This window comes from Anguilla rostrata, chromosome 8, assembly GCF_018555375.3.
Source record: "Anguilla rostrata isolate EN2019 chromosome 8, ASM1855537v3, whole genome shotgun sequence".
NCBI classification, from domain to species: Eukaryota; Metazoa; Chordata; class Actinopteri; order Anguilliformes; family Anguillidae; genus Anguilla; species Anguilla rostrata.
In genome coordinates, this window is record NC_057940.1 from 18,529,137 (window position 1) to 18,555,739 (window position 26,603).

Sequence of the window (26,603 nt, forward strand, 5' to 3'; positions counted from 1 at the left end):
AACATTGTGGAGCTCACTGTTTTGTTGTTTTCATCCAGAGGACTGTCGCTAAGTGTTGGTACTGAATGACAGGCTTGGAGGAAACGGCTGGTTAATTGGAGGTAATGGGGGGAAGGGGTGCATTTATCAGGGCTCTTGAGAGGGGCAAGTAGGGCACTGTAGCTGAGGAGTCTGATCAACTGCCAGTCATCTGAGATTACCCAGAATCCAGTTTTGCCTTAATCCTGTTTTAATGCGGCACTTTTGTCCGGCCTGACTTGTGCCCCACCCATCCTTCAATTCCTTCCCCCCACCCCAATTCACCACAGGCTTACCAGCCTGATGCATCCACACAAGCCTCATATGTACCTGGGGCAGCTGCTCTGAGTCATCACATTTACAGGCTGCTGCCAAGACCAGTAATTTCTCCCTTGCCATTGCTGTGCATACACTCCCTGTCCAAAGCTGCCCAATTATCATGCAATAAGTGCTGCTATTTGATAAGGGAATCAACACAAAGTAACATTAGTAGACAGTAGCTCACAAACAGGATGTCCCATTTAGCGTCTGTTGAGTTCGAACCTCCATAAATAAGACTAAAAGCTCCTGTGCAGGCAGCAGTATAATAACCAAAGGAATTACGATATCTGTCATAGCTGTTTTTTTTGTCTGAGATTGAGATAATATGTTTCCATCTAAAAAAGTGCGGGGCTAAGAATTGCGAATGATTTTCTTTTCTCTTCAATGTGTTTGCCAAGCAGAGAATAATGCGCCGGGTCTATTTAACGGTCAGTTACCATTCGCGATTCATCACCCTTGTTTTGCTTTCACTTTTTTGTTTTGCCGATGGGAAAAAAGAGCCCAGACGATGGCTTATTTCTCCTCAAATGGCCTGCCATTATGAATGTGTTTCACTGCTTAAAAGCCTTACAAATGTGTTTTGTAAAGTGCTCTGCTGAGTAAATTAAAAAGTTTTAAAAAATGTTCTGTAATGAAAGCTGAATTATTTGCTGCATCAGACTGCCCTGTTGTTTGAATATGTGTTGCCTTCCATCCTTCTTGTTCAGATGCTGGCTGTAGCCATCAAATCCACAGGGGTCCTTCTTCTCTTTAGATGTGTGAAGCAGGCCTGAAACTTGGCATTACACAATAGTGATAGATCAATGCATGAATGTTGTGCAGCTGGCATTATCTGTCATTGTTTTTGGTCTTTCACTGTAATAAACAGCAGAACCTGTTGATGATGATCAAACTGACAGAAATGACTCCACATTTTTACAGTCACATCAGTGTCATGCATTCAGACTGATCACTAACAGCATGACTGGAGCATTGCTTCATCTTATTGCTTAACGTTACCTCGTTAAAGTTTGAAAAGAGCCTAAATCTATCTTGCAAATGGAAAATTCAGGGATTAGTGGAATTTTTATTGTTTAAGATCAAAATGTTGAAGGTCTGTAAAAAGCAGAAAAAAACAACCTAAGTCTTTCCTTGGGATGTATAATTAATATAATAATTTGGCGCCATTTTAAAATTAGGCTTCTGGCAGTTCTTGTTTTATCAGATTAGTTCAAAGATTGAATCTTGTTTTATATTGCATTATGTCCTATGAATTATGTTGGGAACACAGGCCTGGGAGAGCTTTGGTGGCCTGTGCTGAATTTGTTCTCTGTCCCTCCACAGTTTGTCAAGTTCGCCAACATCGAGGAAGATACCCCTTCGTACCACCGTCGGTACGACTTCTTTGTGTCGCAGTTCAGCGCCATGTGCCACTCTACCCATGAAGACCCTGCCACCCGAAGCAGGTGAGTGTAGAGGCACCTTCATCTTCATATTGTTAGGAACTTGTATGGTTTTTTCCCTAAACATGCTACATTTCAATTCAAACTGATGTACTACCCATACTATAGCCGGAATGCTTTTAAATACAATGTTGCCAAAGCCGTTTTTACAAATCATTAACCTGATAGTGACAGAGCATAAAGCAAAGTTGAGTAACCCTTACACGGGAAATTCACAGAGAATATTCTCGTTTACTACAATGACCTGCAGAATTGAGGGAAAAGCCATCCTGTCATAACATACCAATGGTTCCCTGTCTGTATCTGCATTAACAGGATTCTTTGAATGATTCTTTGGCCAGAACAACAGATTGACAGTCTTACAATAGATTGTGGGGTCTTATTTTTTATATTGACTACAAAATTATAATTTCATAAGAACAACCCAGGGAATATTCAGAACTACCCCAAACACACTGTGATGGAAAAAATTATGAAAAACTGATTCAGTTTTGGATCCTCTATTAGGGATCCTCATGTAAGACTATTGATCAAAAACATGAGACGATCCACTTTTTAGGTGAGCACTGTGCATTTCTTATTTACAATGGTCCCTGCTGAGGAAACAAGCTTGTAGCAGTACTGCCTTTCCATGCAGCATCATTTCTTGCTGTAGAACATTAAAGTCCTTAGCCTCCCCAGTGACTTCCTCACAAAAGGTGTTCCACGAAATATGACCAAGGACAGACAAGGGCATTTTGTTTCTGCGATTTCTCCGCTCACGCGCCTGTCCAAAGCTGCCTCACTCTCGCCCTCTGCTGCACAGCTTCCCATCGTCTCCGCCAGGATTCTGGTATATGCACATCACTCTGTTGTTGTGCTGTCAAATGAATTGGATGATGGAATCATGGGTCCATGGCTAACTGTGTAAAGGAGCTAGCTGTGTTAGCAGTGTTGCTTGTCTTATTGTTTGATAAAATCTGCCTTAATTACATCTCATTCAGCGCTGCACTCAGGCATGGCTTGGTGATTATATATTCAAATGTTCTTAATGAATGTTTTAAATATATATATATATATATATATATATATATATATATATATCCTCAAGCATTTAATCTAAATTTGACAGGCCTAAAATGCACTTTGATTGTTTTTTAATAATAACAGCTTGTTTTTTGGAATTCACAATACAGAAGGTCCATTTGCACGTAATTCCAATATAGGAAAATCTAAACTGTGTGATTAGTCTGGTAACACAGTAATTTCTCCACATTTGTAAATGCTGAACTATCTTCCCCTTGATGAATTTAGGCTAGGTTCATTGGGTCTCCTGAAGTCCCACGGGTTTGTTTTTAAATAAATTCCCATTCCCCCTGCTACTGTAGCCTCTCTGATTTTGTCTCATCTGGCCCTCTTTCAGTTGGAAATGAGAGGTCAATCTGTACCAGATACTCATTTTGATTGGATGCTTCACTGTCTGAAGCTGGATAATCAGCTTTGTGTGTGTGCATGTATGCATGTATTGCTATGTATGTGTATGTGTGTGTGGGTGGTCATGTAGTATAATGGGTCTCGTAACCTGAAGGTCACAGGTTCTATTCCAAGGTAGGACCAGTTGTACCCTTGAGTATGTTACTTAACCTGCATTGCTTCAGTATATATGCAGCTGTATAAATGGATCCAATGTAAATGCTATGGAAAAATGTTGTGTAAGTCGCTCTGGATAAGAGTGTCTGCTAAATGCCTGTAATGCAATGTTTGCATGCATGCCTGCCTGTGTATGTGTGTGTAAATCCATGCCTGCATGTGTGAGAGTGAAAGAGAGCGCCTCTCTCAGATTATCTATCAGGGCTTGTTAATTATGTAATGTATTTCTATTTTCTTTTTTTACATTACTGGAAACATGTCTTGCTGAAATGACAACATTGGATAAAAATGAGGGGCAGACTCTGAGAGCCATTTCAGTTGTGCTGACAGCTTTACCCCTCCTGGGGAAATGCCACAGCCTCCTCTGGAGTGAAAAATTCTGAAACGTCAAACGCAGAGCAACGTCACAGGTTCTTACTGCATCAATAAGATCGATCTGATTTTGTTATCAATTCCAGCAGCAAAATCGGCAATAGTTATGTGGCTTAGATCTTGTCGTTTGCTGTTCAGTGAAAAGATCTTCATGTTTTAATTAGTCAATTCCACGCAGCGGCTAGAAAAGAAACTGTCACACTTGGGCTCCTTGTGTTTTTGGGTGGAAAAAGGCAGTCAAGCAAACATCTGAATTTGTCACTTCATTACCATTGTCAGCCTCCATCCTCTAGTGACATCACCAGGCTTGTCATTTGCCCTTCCAAGACAGACACATTGATTTTCACATCTGCTCAGTTAGACAGTCACAGCTATTAGCTTTTCGATATATAAAAATAACACTCTTGCATTTGACATTACATTACAGTCACTGGGCAGACACTATTCTGAGTGATGTATAATAGTGGAGAACATTAGTGTTAGTCTCAGGAATGCAAAAATGCGGTATCATGTGCCAAACAATGCATTAAATAAAAACCTGCTTTAAAAATATGAAATGCAGCTTATTTTTTGGATCGTCATCAAAGGTGACTGTTGAGGGAACTGTGGCCGGGGCCGGTTGCTGCATCAGCGCTCGAGTGGTTTCTCATGCGCCTCTCAAACGTAGCGCGGCGCGTGAATAATGTCGCGTGTGGCCGGCTTCCAGCCCCGCGGGCCCCTGTGAGTCAGAGCTGAAAAAGCCCATCTGTCTGAACTATGACCCCGGTGCTTTCTGGGAAATCGGCGGCGTCGGAGTCGAGCACCATCCGCGCACGCATCAGCGTCAGGAAGCGGGAGGGCGGGCTCCGCGCGATGGCTGCGCTTCAACCCGTGAGCGTCGAGCTCTCCTGCCCCCCCGCCGCCAGGTCAGGCATTGCGAGCGTTCCCGCAGATTTAGCAGGGATATCAGCTTCTGAAAAACAAAAACCACTGCAGGTGACAAATGCCGTATGAACATCGTTGCTGATCCATTTTTGTTACCATAGCGCGGGTTGACTACCTCTCCATTGTGAGCCTTCAATCGGTTTTCAGAAGGCTGCTTTTTGATGTGGGGGGAGGATCGTGACCTGTGTCATTGTGTAATTTGGCCTTAAGATGCTACCCCAAAAATATGTTTTTTGAGCACCCCTTTGAGTATACTTCCTTTGGTTAAAGTAATGCTCTAAATATCTGCCTCCCACTGCAACTGCACCATGCCTCGTGAAATGGAAGCCACGAGTGGTTGTCTTCGGCTTGTGCCGCGGCTGGCATTAGAAGCCAAAGAGGCAGAAGTGGAGCGTGGTGGTGGACTTTTCATACTGTCAGCTCTTATGGGCAGGGCTCATATCTCCCCACAGGGGCTGGCAGAAATGCTTGGATAGGGATTTGCTCTCTTCCCACGCACAGGCAGCGCAGACTAAACAAACAATATCCACCCAGTGTGGCCGTGGCACATTATCGCCCTCTTGTGGTAACCCTTTTGTAATTGTTATTTTGGAAAACCTTGTCGCCCAGACCCAAGATTAAACATAAACAAGACCAGGTTAAAACCTAGTATATGGCTGGACAACACACGTGATCCGGCCGACCGATGGTGTAACTTCAACACTTCAGTCACTCACTCAGTCACAGACATTCGCGTTTGTAGGGCTGGCCCCGCTGTTGCGGTCCAGCCAAAAAGACATCAGCTATATTCACATGATGTAAGACACCACATAAGAAAATATGCAAGTGCATTTGATCCTGTTGCGTTTGTCTGTGAGAACAGAGATCTTTGACAGTGCATTGTGATTCATGATTCAGGACACCCAGACAGGACTTGATCTGGACTGCATTGCGATTAGTAATAACGCCAGAAAATTAGGATTTTTAGAAACTGTCTTTTCATAAGCAGCCGAGACAGCAAACATCAATGAATTCTATAGATGCTGACCTAATAAAGGATATAATACTGCAGTCACAGAGCATCAGTCATGGGGGACTCAGATTATGTTTCTCGATATTGCAGTTGTTAAAAAAAGCAGTGTCAGTCTGACATTCTGATGCCACAGAGGAGTATTGCTGTTGTTGGAAAAGTTAGAAGACTCATATTTGAAATCGGAAACTGGAGAGACAATATTGCTGGAACCAATGAAAGTCTCAAATGTAATAGGCAATAAACCAGATATTGCATGAATTTTCATTGCATTTGTTTTCACTGTAAGCTTTGATTTTGAACCACATTTCCTTGATATATGGCCTTTGACTTAACGGCACTATGAAGAAACATTTTCACTCACTGAAAGCACTTTATGTTCTTCACATATCTTGTTACGTTGTGTGAAGTATACTCGTATGTACTGGCCCTAGTTACATTATGTGGTTTATACCATAACGTCCACTACACATCAAGCTACACATTGAGTCACTTTGTGAATTATACACCTTGATGTTCTTTACACCTCAAGTTACTTTGTGCTACTTGTTGTCCTTTACTCATCTAGTTAGATATTGGGGTATTAATCTAAGACACCCTTACCCATCGAGTTGTGTGGTATACGTCTTACTGTCCCTTGCTCACTTATTGGTGTATACTCTACTGTCCCTAACAGGTCTAACTGTTCTCTGCGGTCTGTACTGTATTGTACGGTGAAGGTAACATGTATGGTTCACACTGTACTGTTCCTGTTTACATTGGCGTGTTTTGTAAGGTTTGCGCTGTGCAATCCCTCACACTCTCTATCCTGGGCAGGATCCGGGTGGCAGGAATCAAGGGCCTGCAGGGCGTGGTGAGGAAGACTGTGAACGATGAGCTCCAGGCCATCATCTGGGAGCCTCAGCACATGGACAAGCTCATCCCCTCCATGCTGTTCAACATGCAGGAGGCAGAGGACTTTGACAGGTGAGAGTCAGCTGACAACCTCCATCTCACCACGGCGTCGGCATGTGACTCAGGCTCAAAGCATGCACCGCTGTTAACTCTCTGCACATCTTTCTCTATATTTTATTGAATAAAATTTTATATTATTTACCCAGGATATAAATAGCATGGAATGGGTGACTGAGAATTGCTCTGGTAGAGGTAACTGAAAGAAGATGTTTTTTGAGCTAGGTCTGCCTTCTCTAGATCCCAGCCTCAGGTCAGTTTGAAGCAGAAATGCATCAGAGTTGTAGAAATTAATGTAGCGACAGAGCATCATCATAATGAGTCTGCCACATGCCAGCGTGACACCCCTGGGAGGGAGATGTGGCAGTTTTGGGAAACACCGTTGGTTGCCACATGGAGAGAGAGAGAGCGAGAGAGCGCACCCACACAAAACACGAAATCAAATAAACGGCCGGCGTGGCCGAGACCAATCCGCTTCTCTGACGGCCCAAATGCCAGACTGAGCCATAATCATAGACTCTGTGCAGTCCATGCTGAGTTAGGCCTATGTCAATTAATCTGACAAAAACAAGTAAAATTCATATATTGTGACTAATAATAATAATAATAATTCAAAGTTTAAATGCAAATTGGTTTTCTGGAGAAATTCAAGCAGTTTGAAAATGAAATTGAGTCTTCAGTTTGATTGCACGTGAATGAGAAATCATTCATAATGCTAAAATGTAAACGCGTTCATAAACTGACCACAAAACTTGCAGCCTACTGCAATAATGCTTTTTCTGCTACCAAAGTGGTGTAAAGCGTACAGAACCATAATGAAATTGTGGGGTAAAATTCACAAGGTAAGTGAAGGAAACCACCTCCGAATCCGAAAGTTGAACTCGTCCAGAAATTGTAATGGTCTTTTACTGAATTAGTCGTGTTCCGACACCATGACTCTGAAAATATGACTCCCATTTGGCTTCTGTCTGCCTATTACAATCTCTGCTCCGAAAGGCGACATTTCATTTCAGATAAAGAACCTTTAATTTCATTATCAGAGTCAAGCACATGGTTGCAGGATGTTCTGCACGGCGTTCGACAGGCAGCTCCCTTCTCTTCGGGCGGGCGTACATTATACGGTTTTCTCACGGGTTACGACGACGGGAGTTTGGATTCCATCTCACTCTTAACAACCTTCAGATTGTGACCACCGTTCAAATGACAGCGTAGACTATACGAGCTCCCGACCAGATCACATGTCATTACCGTCAGCAAGCACAGCGAAAACATCATACACGGATCCACCCCCTGATTGGTCAACGGGAATTGAAACACAGAATCAGCTCGCATGACCTCTCACACCTGACAAATTCAAGCCGCCTGCATGCATTTGACATGTCAAAAAACAATCGGGAGCCCGTGAACCAGTTGGATCGGCTTGGAATGGTATCTCATAGCTTGCGAGTTGCGACGTTACGACCTAACGTTTTTTTTACGATTTGGTTCATATAGTGGTTCGACCAGAAAAAAAAACAATCGGGAGCCCGCGACTCGTATAACGAATGCCTGCCTTTTCACGCGCACATGCAAGCACAAACCTAAATGTAGCTTATATTCTCATAAAGACTTGCTTCTTCACACACTACCACACATACACACAAATACACACACATGCACACGCACACACACACACAACAATATGTACACAAACTCATTTACTGTACTCCTACATATGGTATACACACAGTTCCTTTGTCATTGTGTAATATCCATAATCTCACTGATGTAAGATGTGTACACCTTCGTGACTCACTGGGAGAACATGACGATGGAGAAGTTTAGGGGGGTGAGCACCAGCCCCTAGTTTGATTGCCGCTCCTTGACAGAGTCAGCATGGGGAGAGCTGCTTATCCCTCCTCTCTGTAGAAAGTGAAGGGATGATGGAGATTTGTTTTCTTCCCTTTCCTCATTTATTGCTTGGCCCTGCCTTTTGCATGCCTGCCTGTCCATGAATCACCCTGTTTACTGTCCCTGGCATCCACATCACCAAAGACACAGCCCTGCTGGGGAAGCCGCACATGCACACATATATGCATGTATATACCTGTGTTTGGGGTAGCTCCATATTGCTGTTTGTACGAACTGTCTGCTGGCTGCTTTTTCACACTTCAAAGTGTCTTCAGATTATCGTTGCAGCAATTTATACCAGTGCAAAGATAGCATTGGATTCCAGCCTAGTTATCACCATGGCAACAAGATAACAATTTTTACCTTCTATGTAACCACCGCCCCCCCCCCCACATACACACGCACACGCATTACTCAACCCTCAGCAGAGTGTAAGGAAAAGTGGAAGAGAGAAAATATGACACATTTTACTTGTTAACAAAACATGAAATGAACCGTCTACTTTTGAAGCAGATACAGATTGTAACGTGCAGTCAGAGGGGAATGCGAGTCACTCTCTTTGTAGCTGGCTGTAATCGCCCAGCTTTATTGAAGGGTGCCTCTGATCTGGGATCAGTGCCCTCGCTGGCCCCAGCTGTGCAAGCAATGCGGGCCGCGGGAGGCCCCTGGCACAGCATCGATCTGAGGTGTCCGTTTGTACCAAAGCCATCCCGCTTTCTGTGATCCCCCTCACAGAGTGTGCACACAAACCTTTCTTCTTCTTTTCTGTCTTCTTGACTGTCATAAATCACCTTTTTCCATAAGCACAGGTTTGCTTTAAAAAAAAAAACAAATTAATTAAATGTTACTTAGTCGTGCTTTGGATATTAAATTTGATAAAATTTCCATTTCCATTCTATTACAATTTATTTTACTTAATTGAATCTATTTATTGTGGGCATTTTTTTAAACTTCCATTTTGGACACCTATTTATTGTACAAAAAAAGCAGCTTGTACTACTGAGTTTATCAAGGGGAGAAGTCAAACCTGCTACCTGCAAGTTTTCAGAACCAGTTTTCCAAACCTTCCCGCCATTCCAAGCATTTTGCGCAAAATGCTGTTCCGTACATTGACGGCATTACCATTATGCTTTTCTAACTCTTAAACAGGTCCTTGTCCTTTAAGGGACCCTCTTGGGTCCACTCAGACTAAATGTAGCCCATGAAAAATGAAGCTGAAATTAATCGTATCCATTAGAAAATGTCCTCACGGCCCCAGTGAAAGTCCAATGCACTTATTCTGCTGAGATCAATCATCTCATTCAAATAAGGCCAGGGGGCTTTTTTCTGTTCGGTTGATGTACGAATGGCATTACCTCGTTGGATACCCACATGGGTATTATTAGACAGGGAAAGTTTCCATAGATGCCCAACAGTCCTTCCTAACTCTTCAGGACAGCCAGGATAGTAGGGGTTTTGGTTCACTTGTTCCCTCAGCGTTGCGTCCATGCAGACAGGTCTATTTTCATTGCAAGGCTGACACCATTTTGCCAACCGTTTTACTGCCACCAGAGCTTGGGCGGTCACTCTCAGGTTTGAAGTTTATCCCTAGCACTTTTGAACCCTCAGCACAATGCATATCGGTTCTGCGTTTATTTTTCAATATTTAAATTTTTTTTGCTTCACACACAAACACACACGCATTTATCTTTTTTATTCCGAAATAATTGGATACAATAGATGTTCCAGTAGCCATGTTGCATTACAGGCTATGTAGCATACTTGACACATCCCACTCTGGAGTTAGAAACATGAGATGTCCTGAACATTTTGAGGTAGGTCGTTGCAAGGAGTTTCCCATTGCCCGCCTTATGCACGTCCTCAGGCGCAATTTGGCGGTCCAGCGGACCCTAGTGAGATCCTTCCTTGGTTCCAGCTCATTGCGGGGACATTCAAGTGTTCCTGTGCTAGAAAAGAGTGCTGAGGCAAAATAAAGGGAAAGGCATGTTAGAATGCAGTTTTGCCTCACTGTTTACTTCACTCTTGTCCTTCAGCAGAGGGACGTGGGCTGTGCAGAAACACACTTGTCCTAGAAGCTGACGCAGCCGTTAATCGTCTCGTAGAGTTCAGAATATTCAGTACTTCCCATCAGGAGGAGTACGGAATGCAATGTTTCTGATTCCCCCCCCCCCCCCCCCCCCGAAGTTGTGGGTAATATTTCTTTCTCGAGTCTCAGCCAAGATGAACAGATGACCTCTACGCTCGATGTGCAAAAATATTCAGCAGCCTCCCCGTCTGGCCTGTCAGAAAAATGAAATACTGCTCGTTCAACATTTCAAGAATTGGCTTTTGGAATGTGAAACAAATGTGAAATTCATGAAATGCTAAGTACAGTGTACTTGGATTTATTTGTTTAGTTTAACTATGTAGTTTTCATTTTAGATACAAGGTGTTTTAAGTTGCTCAAATATTTTCCTTATTGTTGCATTGTTTAGAAAATGTTTATATTTTTGTATTGCTGGTTTTCGTGATTTTGCACTCGAGATGTTGCAGAAGTTTGCCACAATTGGGAGACTGGAATGGGAGTAGAGTATCCGGATGTTTTAAATGAACTTTAAAAATGTACTTTTTAAAAACTTAAAAATGCCAGAAAAATAGAAATCCCCCCTCCCCCTGTTCAATATTTGTTAGCAACTCCCAGCTCCCAGCTGATTGGTGCGTTCACGGCGCAAGGGTCTCCATGCATATCAACAATAAAACCGGTACAATGAACTAGCATGACTAGAAAGCACGGCTTTGATTTGGCTAATGGCCTCAGCAGAGAGCGTACGTGACTGGACTCTGAGTGGGACACGTAAGAAGCCAGGACGCGCAATGGTTTTTAAGGAGGGAATGATGTCCATAAACGGGCATTGATCCGAGCTCAGCTGTGGCCTCGTCCCAATCGCTATCCCGGGGTGGGCTGATCGAGCTCCTCGCAAGGGCGGCGAAACTCCATTATTATTTATTTTGCTGTGGGGTATCCAAGATGTAAAGGACGATCGATTGGAGAACAGTGTCAAATATATGCCAGCTGCAAAACTCATTCTTGAATATTATTTTGATATACCATAGTACCCGGAGAACTTGAATCAGAAATGAATCAAAGAAATGAATCAAAGGAAAAAATACCTGTCTCTTGTGCATCTGTGTCTTATGGCATATTGTAAAATGTGACTCTAAAGCGAAATACACAAGGTTAGAAACACAATTCTTTCATGCGGGCTGGAAGACATTTGAGAAATCAAACCGCAGGAAACAGGTAATATGGCCACAGTGTCTTGGCATTGTATTAATATAATAATATAAATTTTTAATACAGCATGGATTATGACAACAGCACGTTTTATTGCCTCCTATGTTTAGAGGAGAGATTTGGTCCTCCCTGCTCAGTGGGCTTCCAAACCAAATATAGAACCACCTGCTGTTTTAAATTACAGAACTAACACATTTGCCAATTTATCTGTCTAAAAACCGAAAGCTCCACCAAATGCATCGGCTTTTTGATATTATTTCTGTTATTTTATTTTATTTTACTTTTTTCTTGGAGCTTAGTTTACATGCCAGAAATAATATTTTATCAGAGAATTTACCCCATCCCCCACCCCCTTGTAAAATGCAATTACTAATCACAGCAAGCATTTACATGAATATTTTATCTAGTGGTTGACCTTAAAAACACCTCAGAATTGCACTGAAGGCGCCTGAAAGGACTTCCAGGAAAACTCTGTTCAAGGATGCCCATTTCTGCTAATTGCTTCTCTGGAAATTGCTTGTGACCTGAATCTAAAAGGTGACTAAACAGGGGCCGGGTGGGAGGCAACGGCCTTAGTCTCGAACGAATCGTCATTCTGCGACTCTCTTTGTAAACGCTGCAAGCAGCAGGGAAGAAAAAGAGCCCGTCAATGTGACCTTGACCACAGCTGGACGGCTACGCTCTTATCAAACCTGTGATCCGGCTGCCTTTTTAACCGCCACCTACCGCCGGCAAATATATATCAGTGCAAGATCTCAATTACCGCTCTGTGTCAGAGCGCAGAGCGTGTTTATTGGCCGTACGGTGGTACAGCAAGCATCGGCGGACTCAAATGTCACAGCGTAAACAAAAGCATGGCCTCTTCACCTTTTCTGTGCTGGAGCCATGGCCCTTCATTACAAAGGGAAGTGCGTGTCTGCGTGTGTGTGTGCTTCTGCATGTTTGCATATGCGGACGCATGTGATGCTAACAACCAAAATTCATTTCATGAAATAATGTGTGAATGAATTTTGTTTTTAAAGTAGTTCTTTTGTTAATAATCTGCTGATTTATCCTGGAGTATAACAGGTTAATGTATTTTGTCAATTTTTGCATACGAGTGTATAGTGCGTGTGTATATATATATATATATATATATATGGTCGCTGTCTTGGGTACTTGGGAAGAGATATTGGATTCTTATCTAGTATTATGTATTTTCATTTCCCTTTCGTATATATTCCCCTGCAGACACTATATGAAATTAAACAGTGCTGAACCGTTGTTTTCTGTGCAAATACCATATCTGCCCTTCACAACTGTTACTTTGATTTGGCCTGTAATGCTCCATGATGTTTGATGTTTAATTGCATTTAATTTAATTTCTGTTAAGAAAATGAAAGAAGTCCAGCCATAAATGCATTTTTCATTTAGGTCTGTGGGTTGGTGAAGTTCAGAACCACCTTTTAGCCCGTCTGACAAAAACTCAACTCCACTGCTATGCTGGCCAGCTGGAACAAGTCTTGCCTTCACATTTATCAGTTATGCTGCACACTTGGTGAAGTGCCACATTGACATCCAGTCACCTTCACCCACAGAATTGGCCAGCACCACCGTAGATCAGTCAGCAGGCTTTGGAAACCATCGCTTTGCTCTGGCAACACAAAAACATTCCTCAAAGCTCTCCCTGTCAATCTGCATATTTGCAGTATACAATTTCTTTGAAATTTTTTTTTTTAAAAAGGTTGCACTGTTTTTTGGCTGTTAACTGGTTGGTCAACCAATTATGAATTTTAAATGTAAATAATAAATGAGCCGTTTCACACAGGGCAGTGCAAAGGTTCATAATGACGAGTGACCATACCATAACCGTTGGAGGTCTACCGTAAGATTACATCTGGGACTGCCTCTGCTCCTGGGTCATGTCTTTATCGCATTGCTGACAGGTTTGCTACATGCAATCGCTCATCCCTGAGGCAGGTTTAATGGCCTCCCTCATGCCGCTATAAAGGAACATTAGGCAGGGAGCAAGAATTGGCTGGGCCAAAGCTACTGTACTGCCACGAGATACTGACTGGTATTTATAATAAACGAGGACTAGGGCCTCCTGTGCCATCGAGTGGGCCGGGGAGAATCGAGTTCTTTCCTCCAGAGGGCTTGCTGCCCACAGACCATCTGGCACTGCTTTTCAGGGAGATCGTTCGTCATCTAATTGTCTTGAGAGGGAAACGAGACGTGCAGCTGCACCGCCGAACGTTCGCGCAACTCGCACGACTCATCTCTTACTCATTAAAGAGAATAAACTACAAGCGCTCTGAATCCCTTGCACGACTCGCACGCATTTCCTTACTTATTACGGAGAATAATCTACAAGCACTCCGACACCCACAGCGGGAAGAAACACAAAACAATGTCAAAGTTTTGACAAAGCACCTAGAACTCCCCGAAGAATGTTTCTCTGGGTGTATTCATTAGTTTCATGTTTTTTCCACAACTTTTCTTCCCTGCTCTAAAATCTTATAGGCTGAGATGTTTCCTTGCCTAGTTTATTTTTGCCATCTTCCCAGCAGAGCTGCTCTAAGCCAGCACACATGCAGAAAATGCAAGTGCTGTTGTCTGCAGATGGGTTGGTGGTACAGGGGAGGATTCTGCTAGTCTTTGAATGTCCCATTCCACCTGCTTCCCTTGTCATTGTTTTTTGTTTTTGCTTCAGGCTGTTAAGAAACTTCTGTACAGTTTAGCTGAGGACAAGTACTCAGGCTCTGTGTTCCAAATGCCATGTCAGTTGGACTCGGGCTTCACAAGAATGAGTATTTTTGAATAGTTGACATTCTCCATACATCACACTCTCTCTCTCTCTCTGTCTCTCTCTCTCTCTCTCTCCTGTGCACTGACTCGCTCACATACTCTTTCTCTCTCTCTTTCTACAGGACAGGACACCCAAGCACCCCCTCAGGCCACGAGCATGACGAGAACCCAGCTGCGCTTGCCGAGAGCTGCTTCAGGGAGCTGCTGGGAAGAGCCGCCTATGGCAACATGAACAACGCCGTCCGCCCCGTGCTAGTGTAAGTATTCCACACACCCTAAAACACGGACGCACTGTACAGTAGTCATTTCATTCGATACTCCTCTCAAAATGGCACCCTGACTGGATGTTAAGATGGACCATTTCTAGATACTATAAAGAATCCCATTTAAAGGAGTCTATCCATTTAAATAATACCACTGAACTCTGGCATTCATTTTAAGTTTATTTTTTGCTTGACAGAATAGTTTTGTTGTTTCTGTTTCTGTGCTCATGAGTCCACTTCATCCACCGTTGTCTCAGTAGTGACTTTTTAACTGGCTGACTGCTCATTTCTAATGCCCTAATACTGTATACCGCCAAAATATCCACTCACAGGCACACTATGAGCCCCTGCAGAGATGGGGTGCAGAAAAAGATGTGCTGTTTATCTCCCACTAGCCCCTTGGGCTTATGAGCAGCGAGTCTCGAGGGAGCTCTAGCCTGTGGAAGCATTTTGACCTCCAGCTGTGGGTGGGCGCGGTCCACCTCATTTGTGAACTGTCACAACTCCACCGCCCATTCTGCAATAGTGGACTCCTTCCCACATTGCATCAGTGCCACATCAAATTCTCACTAATGTGGATGATCGACTGAGAAAATCCATTCAAATGGTCATTAAAGCACCATTTCCTCACATCATATTAAGAGTTTTGGATTAGAATGTATTTATAAACCTTCAATTTAATTGACTAAGGGATGGAAATACCTGACTGTTAGCTAATATGGTTACTTCTCAGTTTTTTGAGCTACTGCAGCTTTTTCGGTTGCGTGTGAATGGGCAGAACCTTCAGCCAGTGAAAGGAAACTGAAGTGTGCAGCTTATAAGCTTTTCCAAGGCCCTTGTGTTGATGAGATTAGAAATGGAGGGGGGGCCTCTCTCCTTAGCATGGAAATTATATCAAGGTTCAGGTTAATATCTTAATATAAGATAAGGTTTTCAGCTCACTTCAAAGGGGATTTGCCTTTCAGCATTGAAGTGTAGGTGTGTCATCAGCAGACTGTCGGGCAAAGCTGGTGCAATACTTTGCAGCTGTCTGCCTAAGACAGTGTCTCAATCAAAGCCAACCATTCCAGTCTTCCCAGTGCTGTCATTCCAGGTGGTAAAAGTCAATTGTTTTGCCCCCCTGAGCAGTTTAAGTTCATTTACACTGTCATTTCTCCTCTAAATCAAATAAATAGGGTTTAATCCTGCAAAGAAAAAAAACAAAACATAATTATGCTGTTCCCAGCAATAAATCCCAGACATACTGTTTTGCAGATAGGCTGGAGAAACAATGGACAAACAGATGATTGTTCATTTAATATATTCCTGCTTTTCAAATAGAACACTGCGTTGCCCATGCTGTATCCCGTTAACTAGTTATTACCTGAGGTTAGAATTGTGGGTCATATGTCCAGATAGCATAGTTTTGAGCTATCACACTTTCTTTCTGTATACTCGTATCATAGTACTATTTTAACAAGTTGTTTATCTAAAATGAACTTGTTTAGTAAAATGACATAACAAATACAATATTTTAATAGGTAGTTACAGTACTTGACGGAAATATATAATTATAAGGTCTAGTGGCAACCACAGTGGCAACTAATTTCCATTATTACCCGCAGTTGGAATTTCGAGTTGGAACTGGAATGGTCAGGTTGTGATCTATTGCAGATTGTTGAGAGCTACTTCTTGAGCTCTAAATGCATCCTAGAAACCGTAGCTTGTAAAACATCCGCTAACTAACTACCACAGGCGTGTCTATGGCAACGAGGGCCTTCCTGTCATAGACTGGTCGCAGCGTCTCTGGCCCTGATGGTTAGACCTCTCCTCTCCAGCAGGCGAGCAGCACAGAAAGGCTGAACGCTCCGTACCCAGTTTGATCTGCTAATGCACACTTTGAAAGGATTTGGATAGTGCTGCGATAGAGAGACCTCAAAGGCTAATAAAGCCACCACAGGATAAGCACGTAGAGTAGGGCTCAAATGTGCCGGTTTGTGGGGTGGTGTTCAGTGATGCACCCTCGCTGACATCTTAAATCCAATCTGACTTTGCTACGCGTGTCTGCAGTCTTTTTTCTACATGATTTAACAGAAGAGCAGCTTTTTGTGGATGTTCTGCAGAATACATAATATAAATAAATAATAAATAATAATAATCATCATCATCTTCATCATTATCATCATCATAATCATCATTATGTAGAAGAATCATTAGTAATCATAGTACCTTTATTTAGATGGCACCTTTAAATTATGAATTATAACAAAAGTGCACAAAATGCATGACAAAAATATGATTTAAAGAGTAAATAAAATGCAGCAAGAAAACTAATTTCAGTTCAGGGAAAAATACTGCAATTACATGTCATAAATGTCTTCCCTTTTTCCTGTGGTAATTGCTAAGAGAACCAGCTGAGGACCTAGGGCTGCGTGGTTGTGCGTATGTGTGTGTGTGTGTGTGGGAGGGGGGCATTGGGGTTGTCTAGAGAAGATGTCATCACTGTCAACTGCTTATCATGCACTGATTAAGTGCCCCTGCATTCAAGTGATCTCAACAACTAATTTTGTCCCTTGACCTTTAAAATAATTGTTTCCATTAATTAAGGCTAGGGGAATCTTCCCAATCAGTTGGTGATGCCAACCAAGAACACTTTTAACCTGTCTCCATTGATAAGGATTTATTTAGGCTAGGTTATTTCATTTTAAAGTTAAGTTCATTGTGTAGATACTAAGCAGAGGCCAAGGAAGGCCTACTGGGCAGTTTTAGAGCGGGGAGGGCAATGGCCAGGAACAGCATAGGAACAACGGTGAAAACAACAGAGACATTAAAATAAAAATTTTCTGAGGGGTATAAAATATCTATCTATGATATGTATATTGTCACTTTAAATGAGAACACTGTATTTATTATCCCTCAACTACGTAATGGCATTCACTAAATACAGTGCGCTCCATAATACTTGGGACAGGGCATTTTTCTTGATTTGGCTCTGTACTCCACAGTTTTATGTTTGTAATCAAATAGTTCCCATTTTGGTAGAAATTACACCACCTTTTATACATAGTCCCCTCATATCAGGGCACGATAATGTTTGGAATAAGTGGCTTCACAGGTGTTTCTGATTAGTCAGGTGAGTTCACTTGCTTCCTTATTGCAGGTATGAGAGGGCTTGATTCTAGGCTTTTGATTCCCTTTGGGGTCTGTTATTGGCATTAGTCAACATATGAGGACCAGAGTTGTGCTAATGAAAGTCAAGAAAGCCATTATGAGGCTGAGAAATATCAAATTCAGTATGTTCTTTTAAATCACTTTTAAAAACACTCATTTATTCCGGTCTGCTTTTACCTGATCTTTTATTTCTGACTTGTGTTATTGCATTTTATTGTCAAGATTTTATCTTAATTTTGTTGTGACTTGTATTGGGGTGTTGTCTTTTGTGATTATTCTTTTAGTCACTGCATTTTACTCTCTAGCTCTTGAATCCTGTTCTCATCATTTTGTTGCTTTTACTTATTTTATCCCATTCTATTTGCTTTTAGTTTGTAAGCACTTTGTAATCTCTGTCATGCTTTCTTTGTCCTATTCATTTTATTTCATTGAATTTCTATGGTCTTTTAATTTTGTAAAGCACTTTGTAACCATGTTTTGATAAGTGCTATATAAATAAAGTTATTATTATTATTATGAATAAAAACCCAACCACCTGTTCAACAGATTAGAAACACTCTTCAGGAGGCAGGCAGGCAGGCATCAGTGACTTGTGTCTGCAGAAAATTTACTTTAAATATAAATTTAAAACTACAGAGGCTACACGGCAAGGTGCACACCACTAGTTAGCTGCAAAAACAGGATGGCAAGGGTACAGCTTGCTAAGAAGTACCTAAAAGAGCATGCAGAGTTCTGGAAAAAGGGTTTGAGGACAAATTAAATTAAGGCTCATTTGAAGAGAGCATTATCACTGATAGTGTGGAAGCCAAAGGAACTGCCCAAGATCCAAATCCCACTGCCCCCCCCCCCCCCATCTGTGAAACATGGTGATGGGGATGTTTTGGTTTGGGCATGTATGGCTGCCGCAGATACTGGCTCACTTGTCTTCGTTTTTTATGTAACTGCTTATAGCTGCCAACTTTAAGGGTTTGTAAATAAATGTATTGCAGGGCTCGTCTGCTAAGATACGTCAGTGCATTTTCACATTTTTTTTACAGACTGAAGTCGTTGTGTGCTTTACTGGATAAAGCACTAGTTCTTCATAACATCCAGTTATACCCATTTATATTTTGTTGTATCCTAAATCAAGTATGAGATATAAAAGGAGACCAGTCTGTGAATTTAGCAGTGGCTCAATGTTTAATAATGACTCTATGAAACGGCACATCCTGCGATAAGCAGTGTCCCTCGACCCCCATCACTCACTTAGTCCATTGCAGCCCCCCTTTGGCACACATAAAGACAAAATGTGCCCACTCTTAATAAAAATATGCCTTTTAGTCAGACTTGGGCATAATTCTTTCCTCTCTGCAGCCATTTGCCGTTAATGTAAGTCTTTTCATGCAAGCCGACCTCCTTCTGGAAATGAAACATTCAAAAATCAGGAGCTTTTACGAGCCTATTAGAAGTAATTGTAGGAACCATGCTATTGACGTGCATTTTAATTAGCCAAATGCCATTTAAAGTCTAGTCATTCTTGTGCTCTTATTATCTTTTTTCAATAAGGCCTTTGCCTCAAAAATTATGCTGACAATCAAATATGAAGATGAAGCTCACTGTTTAGTAAACATCAATATCCTGAAAAATAGCATAAAACTTTCCCTCAAGAGAAAGTTATTTAATCTGTGCCTTTTCTGCCTACGACTAAATACAAACTAGGTACTGTTATAAGAGAATAGATTAGATTGATTTTGCTGTTGGTGTAATTGGGGAGAGGTAAAAAAGAAAGGATTAGCTCAGGAAAGAGAAAAGCAGAAGATAACAGGTAAAAAGATTTGCGAGGCAAATTCTACATGGTACCTTGAAAAGATGGTACCTGAAACATCCCAGAAGACCGAAATGTAGGTGCAAACGTTAATCGTCTCCATTAAATCAGAGCGATGGGCTCGTCCTGTGTTTTGAGAGAACCAGTACTCTCTCCTTATCCGTCGGGTGAGCTGGAATTTCAGTGGCACAAGATGGAGAAGAAATGTGAATGAGCTGGGAAGGAATACGCGTGGATCTTGGAGAAGAAAATACGTGTTTCATTATGACACGTAAACGAGCATGACGCAAGGGCCTGTTACCCTCCAGGGTGATCGTATCAATCATGTGGCAGCATCAGTTTTTTTTTGTTTGTTTGTTTTTTTTTTTTTTGCTATTTTAAAAATGCCTGCGGAATTCATACTGTATGAACCCCGCCTTACTGGCCCTGCTCATTTCGGTACCCGTGCTCTCATATACTCAGACGGCTGTCGTCGATAACTGCAGCCAGCAAGGCTACTACGGGAGAAGGAGCGAAGACATTCTTTGCAGCCGGCTAAAAATAGAACAGCGGGGCGGAGTGGGGAGGGGGGAGGGGGGCAGCTCTAGCTCTAGCTCTTTTGATGTCACCCCTGGCGACGGTCGCCCTCATCAGCATGCGGCTAGCCACCTCTCGGATCAGATCCGCTCGGATGGCTGGCGTACTCGGGGACCTGGAGGATGGGAGGGGGGGGCGGGCGGGCAGCACCCGCAGCGGTGCTCGTCGCCCCGTCAAAGGGCTCGCGGAGCTGACGGCAAGCGAAAAAATGTCAGAGCGGGCAGCTGCGCAGCCTGTCGTCCGTGTTACCGGAACGCGCGGGTCGCCCCGTGTTACGGTGGCACCTACCTGGCTTTGTCCCCCCCGGTTGCGTCAGCGGCTCCGATGGCGGGTTGTGCTTCTGTGTCAGAGCAGGATGGAATTTAGCATGGAAACTGTGTCTCTGTGCATTCTATGTGCATTCCGATTCTCTGTGCCGTCACAAATCAATTCTCATTAGTCTTTCACTCTCAGTCTTGCGGGCTTGCTACATATTGACGTGGAACTGAGGATTGAGTAAAATATGTTTTATTTCTGAATCCAATAGCTAACATCCTTGTTTAGTGTTCAGCCCTCTCGATACCAAGCACTGGTGCATCAACCATTAAAACACCTCACTTATCCAACATGTAAAATATTTTTATTTGATTTAATTTGTTAATTATTATTAAAGATATCAATTATGAATTAAATCGCGAAATTGGTTTATAGGTGGAGCAACCCATTGGATCAACCTTTAAGTTACAAGTTACAACTTGTTTTCAATGTCTAATCTAAAGACAGAGGTTAAACTACTGTAAAAACAATGTTACAGACATTATACAGTAAGTTTCATTCACATTTTGATATGTTTTTGGGAGTGAATACCCTTAACCCCCTCCCCGCCCCGCAGTTCCTGCTTTCAGTGTTTTATCTCTAAGTCATGCAGGCCTAGCCCCCAGAACCGGCCAAATGGTGAATTAAAGGTCCAACAATATGTGGGAGTTAGGTGTTAAAGAATAGTGGGATTGCAGTGGTTGTGTGTGTGTGGGACGGTGGGTGGAATATCCTTTCACTGTCCGACAGTGATAGGTATTTAAGGGCTTACAGGCTGTTCTCTGATGGTTTGCAGTCTGTTCAGTGAACATGTGATAAAGTGGTCATATTCTATGTTGCATAATTGTTACTGGCAGTCAAAATATGCCATTTGGGCTATGGATTTAGTTGTACAGCAGGCATTATTCAGAGTATCTCTATGCATTGCATATACAGGTGTTGCTCTTTCTATGCAGGCAATGTTAATAACTGAGAAGTGAGTCATCCGGTGAGTGATATAAAATAATTTAAATTTTGACCTGAATAGAATAACAAATGTCGTAACTCGAGGAAATAGGTTCCTAATTTTCAGGGCAAAATCAAATCATTCGAACCAAGGTGCCAGTCAGAAATTGAATTGTTACAGGCGCAAGGCTGAGTTGATTAAATTAGATAAAGACTAAACTTTTTTGATGGAATTGTGTTGGCCCATGAAGTAACCAACTGTGTTTGATTGAATTCAATTACAGGGATGCAATGAACTGCCAAGCTTGTCTTAAAAACAAGCAAGTGTTTTCTTTATCTTTCCCACATCGTTTTAGAGAAAGAAAGTCTAATTATTGTGTGCTTCCAAGAGCTCAACTCTCACAATGTACAAATGTCCATTGTTTCTCTCTCTCTCAGTACAGGTCTGGCTGAGATCGTGCAGTTAATGCCAGAGAAGCATTTCTTACCACAATACAAGGTCTCCTGTGTAAAGATTAGAACTGTCATGCTTGGTACATATCCAGTATTTTATTTAGCCTGTCATTGTTAACGCACAATTAACAAATTAGCAAACAGTAAATACATTTAAAATAAATTCCCACAGCTGAAAGCGAGGCCCCATGCTTAAGCATTTATATAAATGTTAGTTTAGTGAGATTATATGCAGTGTAATCCAGGTAGACCTGCTGACGGCTTTGAACCTGGTTCCATGCCTTTGTACACACAATTGTCAGAGCTCCAAGCCCTGTTGGCTCTGATTTGTATTGCATTTCCCAGCATGAAGCCCAAAGAAGAGCTCAGTGGTCCTTTCCAAAGACCATTTGAAGAAAGCAAAATGAAAGCTAATCGTGCTTGTTTTCCTTCATCCATAATTTATAGATTTACCATAATCAGTTGAGACAATCCCACTTTGTTCTTAAATAATTTATTTGTTCAACCTCAAGGCTCATTTTTATTGACTCTTCAGAGGAAAATACCTTGCATTATCCACCAAGCGATAGTCCCCCGAACATACTGGAATTTGGACCTAATTCATATGAGGGAAGGTCTACTATCCCCTCTAACCAATTTACAAAGGGTCTTTTCAGGGACCATTTATCTTGTGTTCATTGAGGCCAGCTGTTGGAGCGTCTCGTTGGTATGAAATGAGGAAGGGGAGTCAGCCAAAGTCACAATGGACAGCCACAGGAGCAATTTGATGCATGGAGAGTGGCATGGAGGCAGGCTATGAGGCATGACTGAAATGCCGGAGGGAGCCGGATTCGGCTCTGGAGTAAGAATGATAGCTATCATTAGGCAGGCCCTGTTCTCATGGAGGACATGCAGAGGGTCGTCAAGCCATTGTGCGAGGGGAAATAAAACAAGTTGGCTAAAGTGGCGGCGGATCCCTCTCGACCCAAAGCCACCCGCCCAGATTTGCACCGTTCGCATTACAGAGGGCTTACCGTCGGCTCCTTGTTCGATTGGCTCCCCACACTGCGCACCCCAATTTGCATTTTGATTCCAGAAAGGTCTTTTAATATGCTGAGATGGTTCGGCACGAGATGTCTGACACAAGATGAGAATACTGCAGCGTATGGAGCTTTCTACCTTAATATTTCCTCTGAGGTTTCGAGAATCCAAGCAGGCTAGAAGGGCTCTGGAAACTAGGAATTGTGGTGTTAATGGGCACCTGAAGTCGTTCTTTCAAAAGCCAGATTATGGTTAATAGCAAACGTGTGGTGTTGTCATGGTAACGGATAATTTTAATCATTACCTGTATTTGCATTGCTTCAAGTTGAGGACATACTGCAAAGCCAGAGGCCTGAAGACCCATCTTTATTGCTATTATTAAATTATGATTGCTTATGCTAATACCTTCACCTGTTAAACTGGTTTTCTATAAAGGTGTAAATTGCCATGTAACTTTGCTCCCTGCCAGCTGTTTCTGATATCTATCCCCTTCCTCATCACCACTTTTTTTATTTTATTTATTTTTTATTTATTTCTTCTCCCCATTTATCCAAATGGGAATGAACAGCCTACAAACATATGATCATCATATTATCATAGTATTATGAAATATGATACAATAGTTATGATCCATTTTTTAAATGTAATTTCTGTTTAAATAAGATTTGTGAGATGTAGAAATGCTAGAAATAAATGTGTCACTACAAAGCATGGCCTGCTTTTGGCTTTCGAGATGAGGTGCTTTGCTGAAACATGTTTTGAGATTTTTTGTAAGGCGAGAAAAATAGATTTCCTTCATTCGTCTACTGTGTTTATGGACCTCAGTAGAACAGAGGAGAATCCTGTCAGTGAAACTTGACATGATTAATCAATCAAATTGAAATACTCGCTCCCTCACGCACTCCAGAATGAGAGCAACAAAAATACATTTAGGGTTCACAGATATGCATTTTGTTTCATGTCTCTCCTGCTTGGGTCCATTAAATGACGCCATTTTAAATTGTAGTACGTGTGTGTGCCTTCCTTAAGAACACAGAAAGTTCTTGTATTTAGTAGGCAACATACACATCCTACGCCTAGAAGACAGCAGGTGTTGGATGCACTGTTTTGGGTTAACCCAGGCGACGTGGAAAATGAGGTTATATAGGCGACCGGTTGCTGCCGCTCTTCCTGATCTCATTGTAGTGTCCCTTTTTTATTGCCTTTCCTTTAACACAAGAACACCGTCCTCCATGGGGAAAGCACAGCTTGGCCTTTTTTTATTAATGTTTGATGGCGGGGTGCACGCTTCACTTTTAAATGATTGGTTTATGGCGGATTGATGGAACCGCCTCTTTTATCTTGAGAGCGTGTTCCCAACGTCAAAGGTGAATTGGAATAAAAAAAGAACCCCCGCTTCCACCTTTTCCCCACTCTAATTAAAGTGACGGTTCCTCTCTGAAGTGCTAATACCTATATTGGCAAACCAGTCTGCCTTCTGTGAAACTCTGTGGGAGAGCAGGCTGAGGAATAGAGCCAAGTACCCCTATTCCGAGAGGTGTGTGTTTGTGTGAGAGAGAGGGAGCGACATGGAGATCTTCCATATTTAGATTTGTTTGGGGAAGCGGTGTGTCTGAGTATGTGTGAGAGCGAAAGAGAGAGAAGTACAGGGATTCCATATTTAGAAGTGTTTGAGTGATCACGGTTTGTGTGTGTGTGTATGTGTGTGCGCAAGAGAGAGCGAGAAGCATGAAAAGCTTTAATATAAAGTTATGATTGCACATACATGGTGTGTGTGTGTGTGTGTGTGTGTGTGTGTGTATGTGTGAGAGATAGAGATATTAGATTATTTTAAGCACGTGTATGCATATTCACATGGGAGTGGTACCTTTTTCTTATTCAGCATTAAGAGAAAATGTTTTTGTCATTAGGAGAAATAGACAAAAAAACTATTCAGAGCTGGATAATAATGGAAAAACGGTTTTCTTTTGCATACTCAGACAAAGCATACCTTCTGCAAAGCTGATCACATAAGCTGCAGCCCCTATTGGTTGCATCGGCTGAACATAAATATAGAGAGCGCTTAATGCATTTTCATTGCCAACAAACGGGTTAAGGTTTAGTTGCTCCCCTTATGCAGATAATAGTTTTAGAATTTAGGGATCTCAACGAGTATAACATTTACTCCAGCTGTGTTAAATCAACTCTAACAGAGTTAATTGGGGAAAGTATACTCTGATAAAGTGCTCTGATAGTTATATTACAATGAAGATTTTGCTTTGTGTCAATTACAGCTTGTCAGCAACGTTTTAATCAATGCTCAAGTTTGACGTTATGTAGACAAAATTATGGAGTGAGCTGAAGAGCAAGATCTAAATTTGAATTCCAGCAAATAAAATATCTCCTTGGCTCCTGGCTGGTGTATGCAGCTGAGGCAGAATGCAGTGGTGTGTCCTTAAATTCAGATTGAATCCAGACCCATGTCAGTGCTAACTGTCTCCATTCTTGTAAGTGACAGATAATTAGATTGTGTAACATTTCCCCCCGATCGCCGTTGAAACCATTACCTTATGTCTCTAATACCCCTTTCACACTGAAGCAACGACCCGAGTAAAACCCTTGTTTGCCTTTGGTGTGAAAGGGTGAACCCGCGTTATCCGAACCCAGGTCCGTGACCCTGCTCATGACCTGGGATTTACGCGGGTTCGACTCGGCTTGGCTTCGGTATGAAAAGGGTCACACAGGTTACTCTATGCAGCATGGTTACCTGACCCTCAGTCGTGTTTTTACTGGCTCAAATTTCCTGAATCAATGAATCAATCCAAGTGTTACAACTGCCCTCATGGAGAAACAATGTTCCAAAACCTTTATACAAATGTTGGAAACCTTACATTTATTCATATGAATTTAGCCTATATTAGATCTGAACTCCATGGGAAGTATCTTCATTTTCATTAGCTTTGCTTTCATTGCTCAGTTGTTGCAGGTAAATATGTAATGGTGAATATTAAATAACAAATAACATGCTACTTAAAACATTTTGTGACAGTTTTTACAAAGCAAGATTTACAAAGCACATCATTAGGCTGTCAATTTAGGATTTAACATGCTGGGTTTTGCCAGTGTAATGTCCACTGACCAGCTGGCTGCCAGACAATGTTAGCGGGAAAAAAACAGTACATTTGGAAGTAGAACGCGGTACTTCCCTGAGACCGTAGTGTGGTGTGAATGGGTCATGGCATAAGATGATATTCTCCAAATAAAACACGGGGAGGGTCCAATTAAATGCCACCAGCTAGACCCAATATTCTTTTTATGTATGCAGCTTTAAATATTGGCTAAATTGTTGGATCTACAATCTTTAAGCATACTCCTTAAAGTCTAACTCACATAGCTCATGTGTGAAAGGGTTATTATTCACATTTCTGGGAATGTTTTATCCTGAAACAAAAAATGCTGTCCAAAAATATTCTCGCTGCAGGCTAGCAATCATACAGTCATT

The 26,603-nt window shown here is 42.0% G+C and overlaps 1 protein-coding gene across 2 annotated transcripts in view; it reads left to right on the forward strand.

Moving 5' to 3' along the window:
* Positions 1-26,603, forward strand: part of efr3a (EFR3 homolog A (S. cerevisiae)) — a 112,338-nt gene that overhangs the window by 46,213 nt on the left and 39,522 nt on the right. For both annotated transcript variants that reach the window (XM_064346865.1, XM_064346866.1), the window contains exons 6-8: positions 1,663-1,784; positions 6,532-6,681; positions 14,740-14,874. In XM_064346865.1, the coding sequence (XP_064202935.1) occupies positions 1,663-1,784; positions 6,532-6,681; positions 14,740-14,874 (407 nt within the window). The remainder of the gene's footprint in view (positions 1-1,662; positions 1,785-6,531; positions 6,682-14,739; positions 14,875-26,603) is intronic.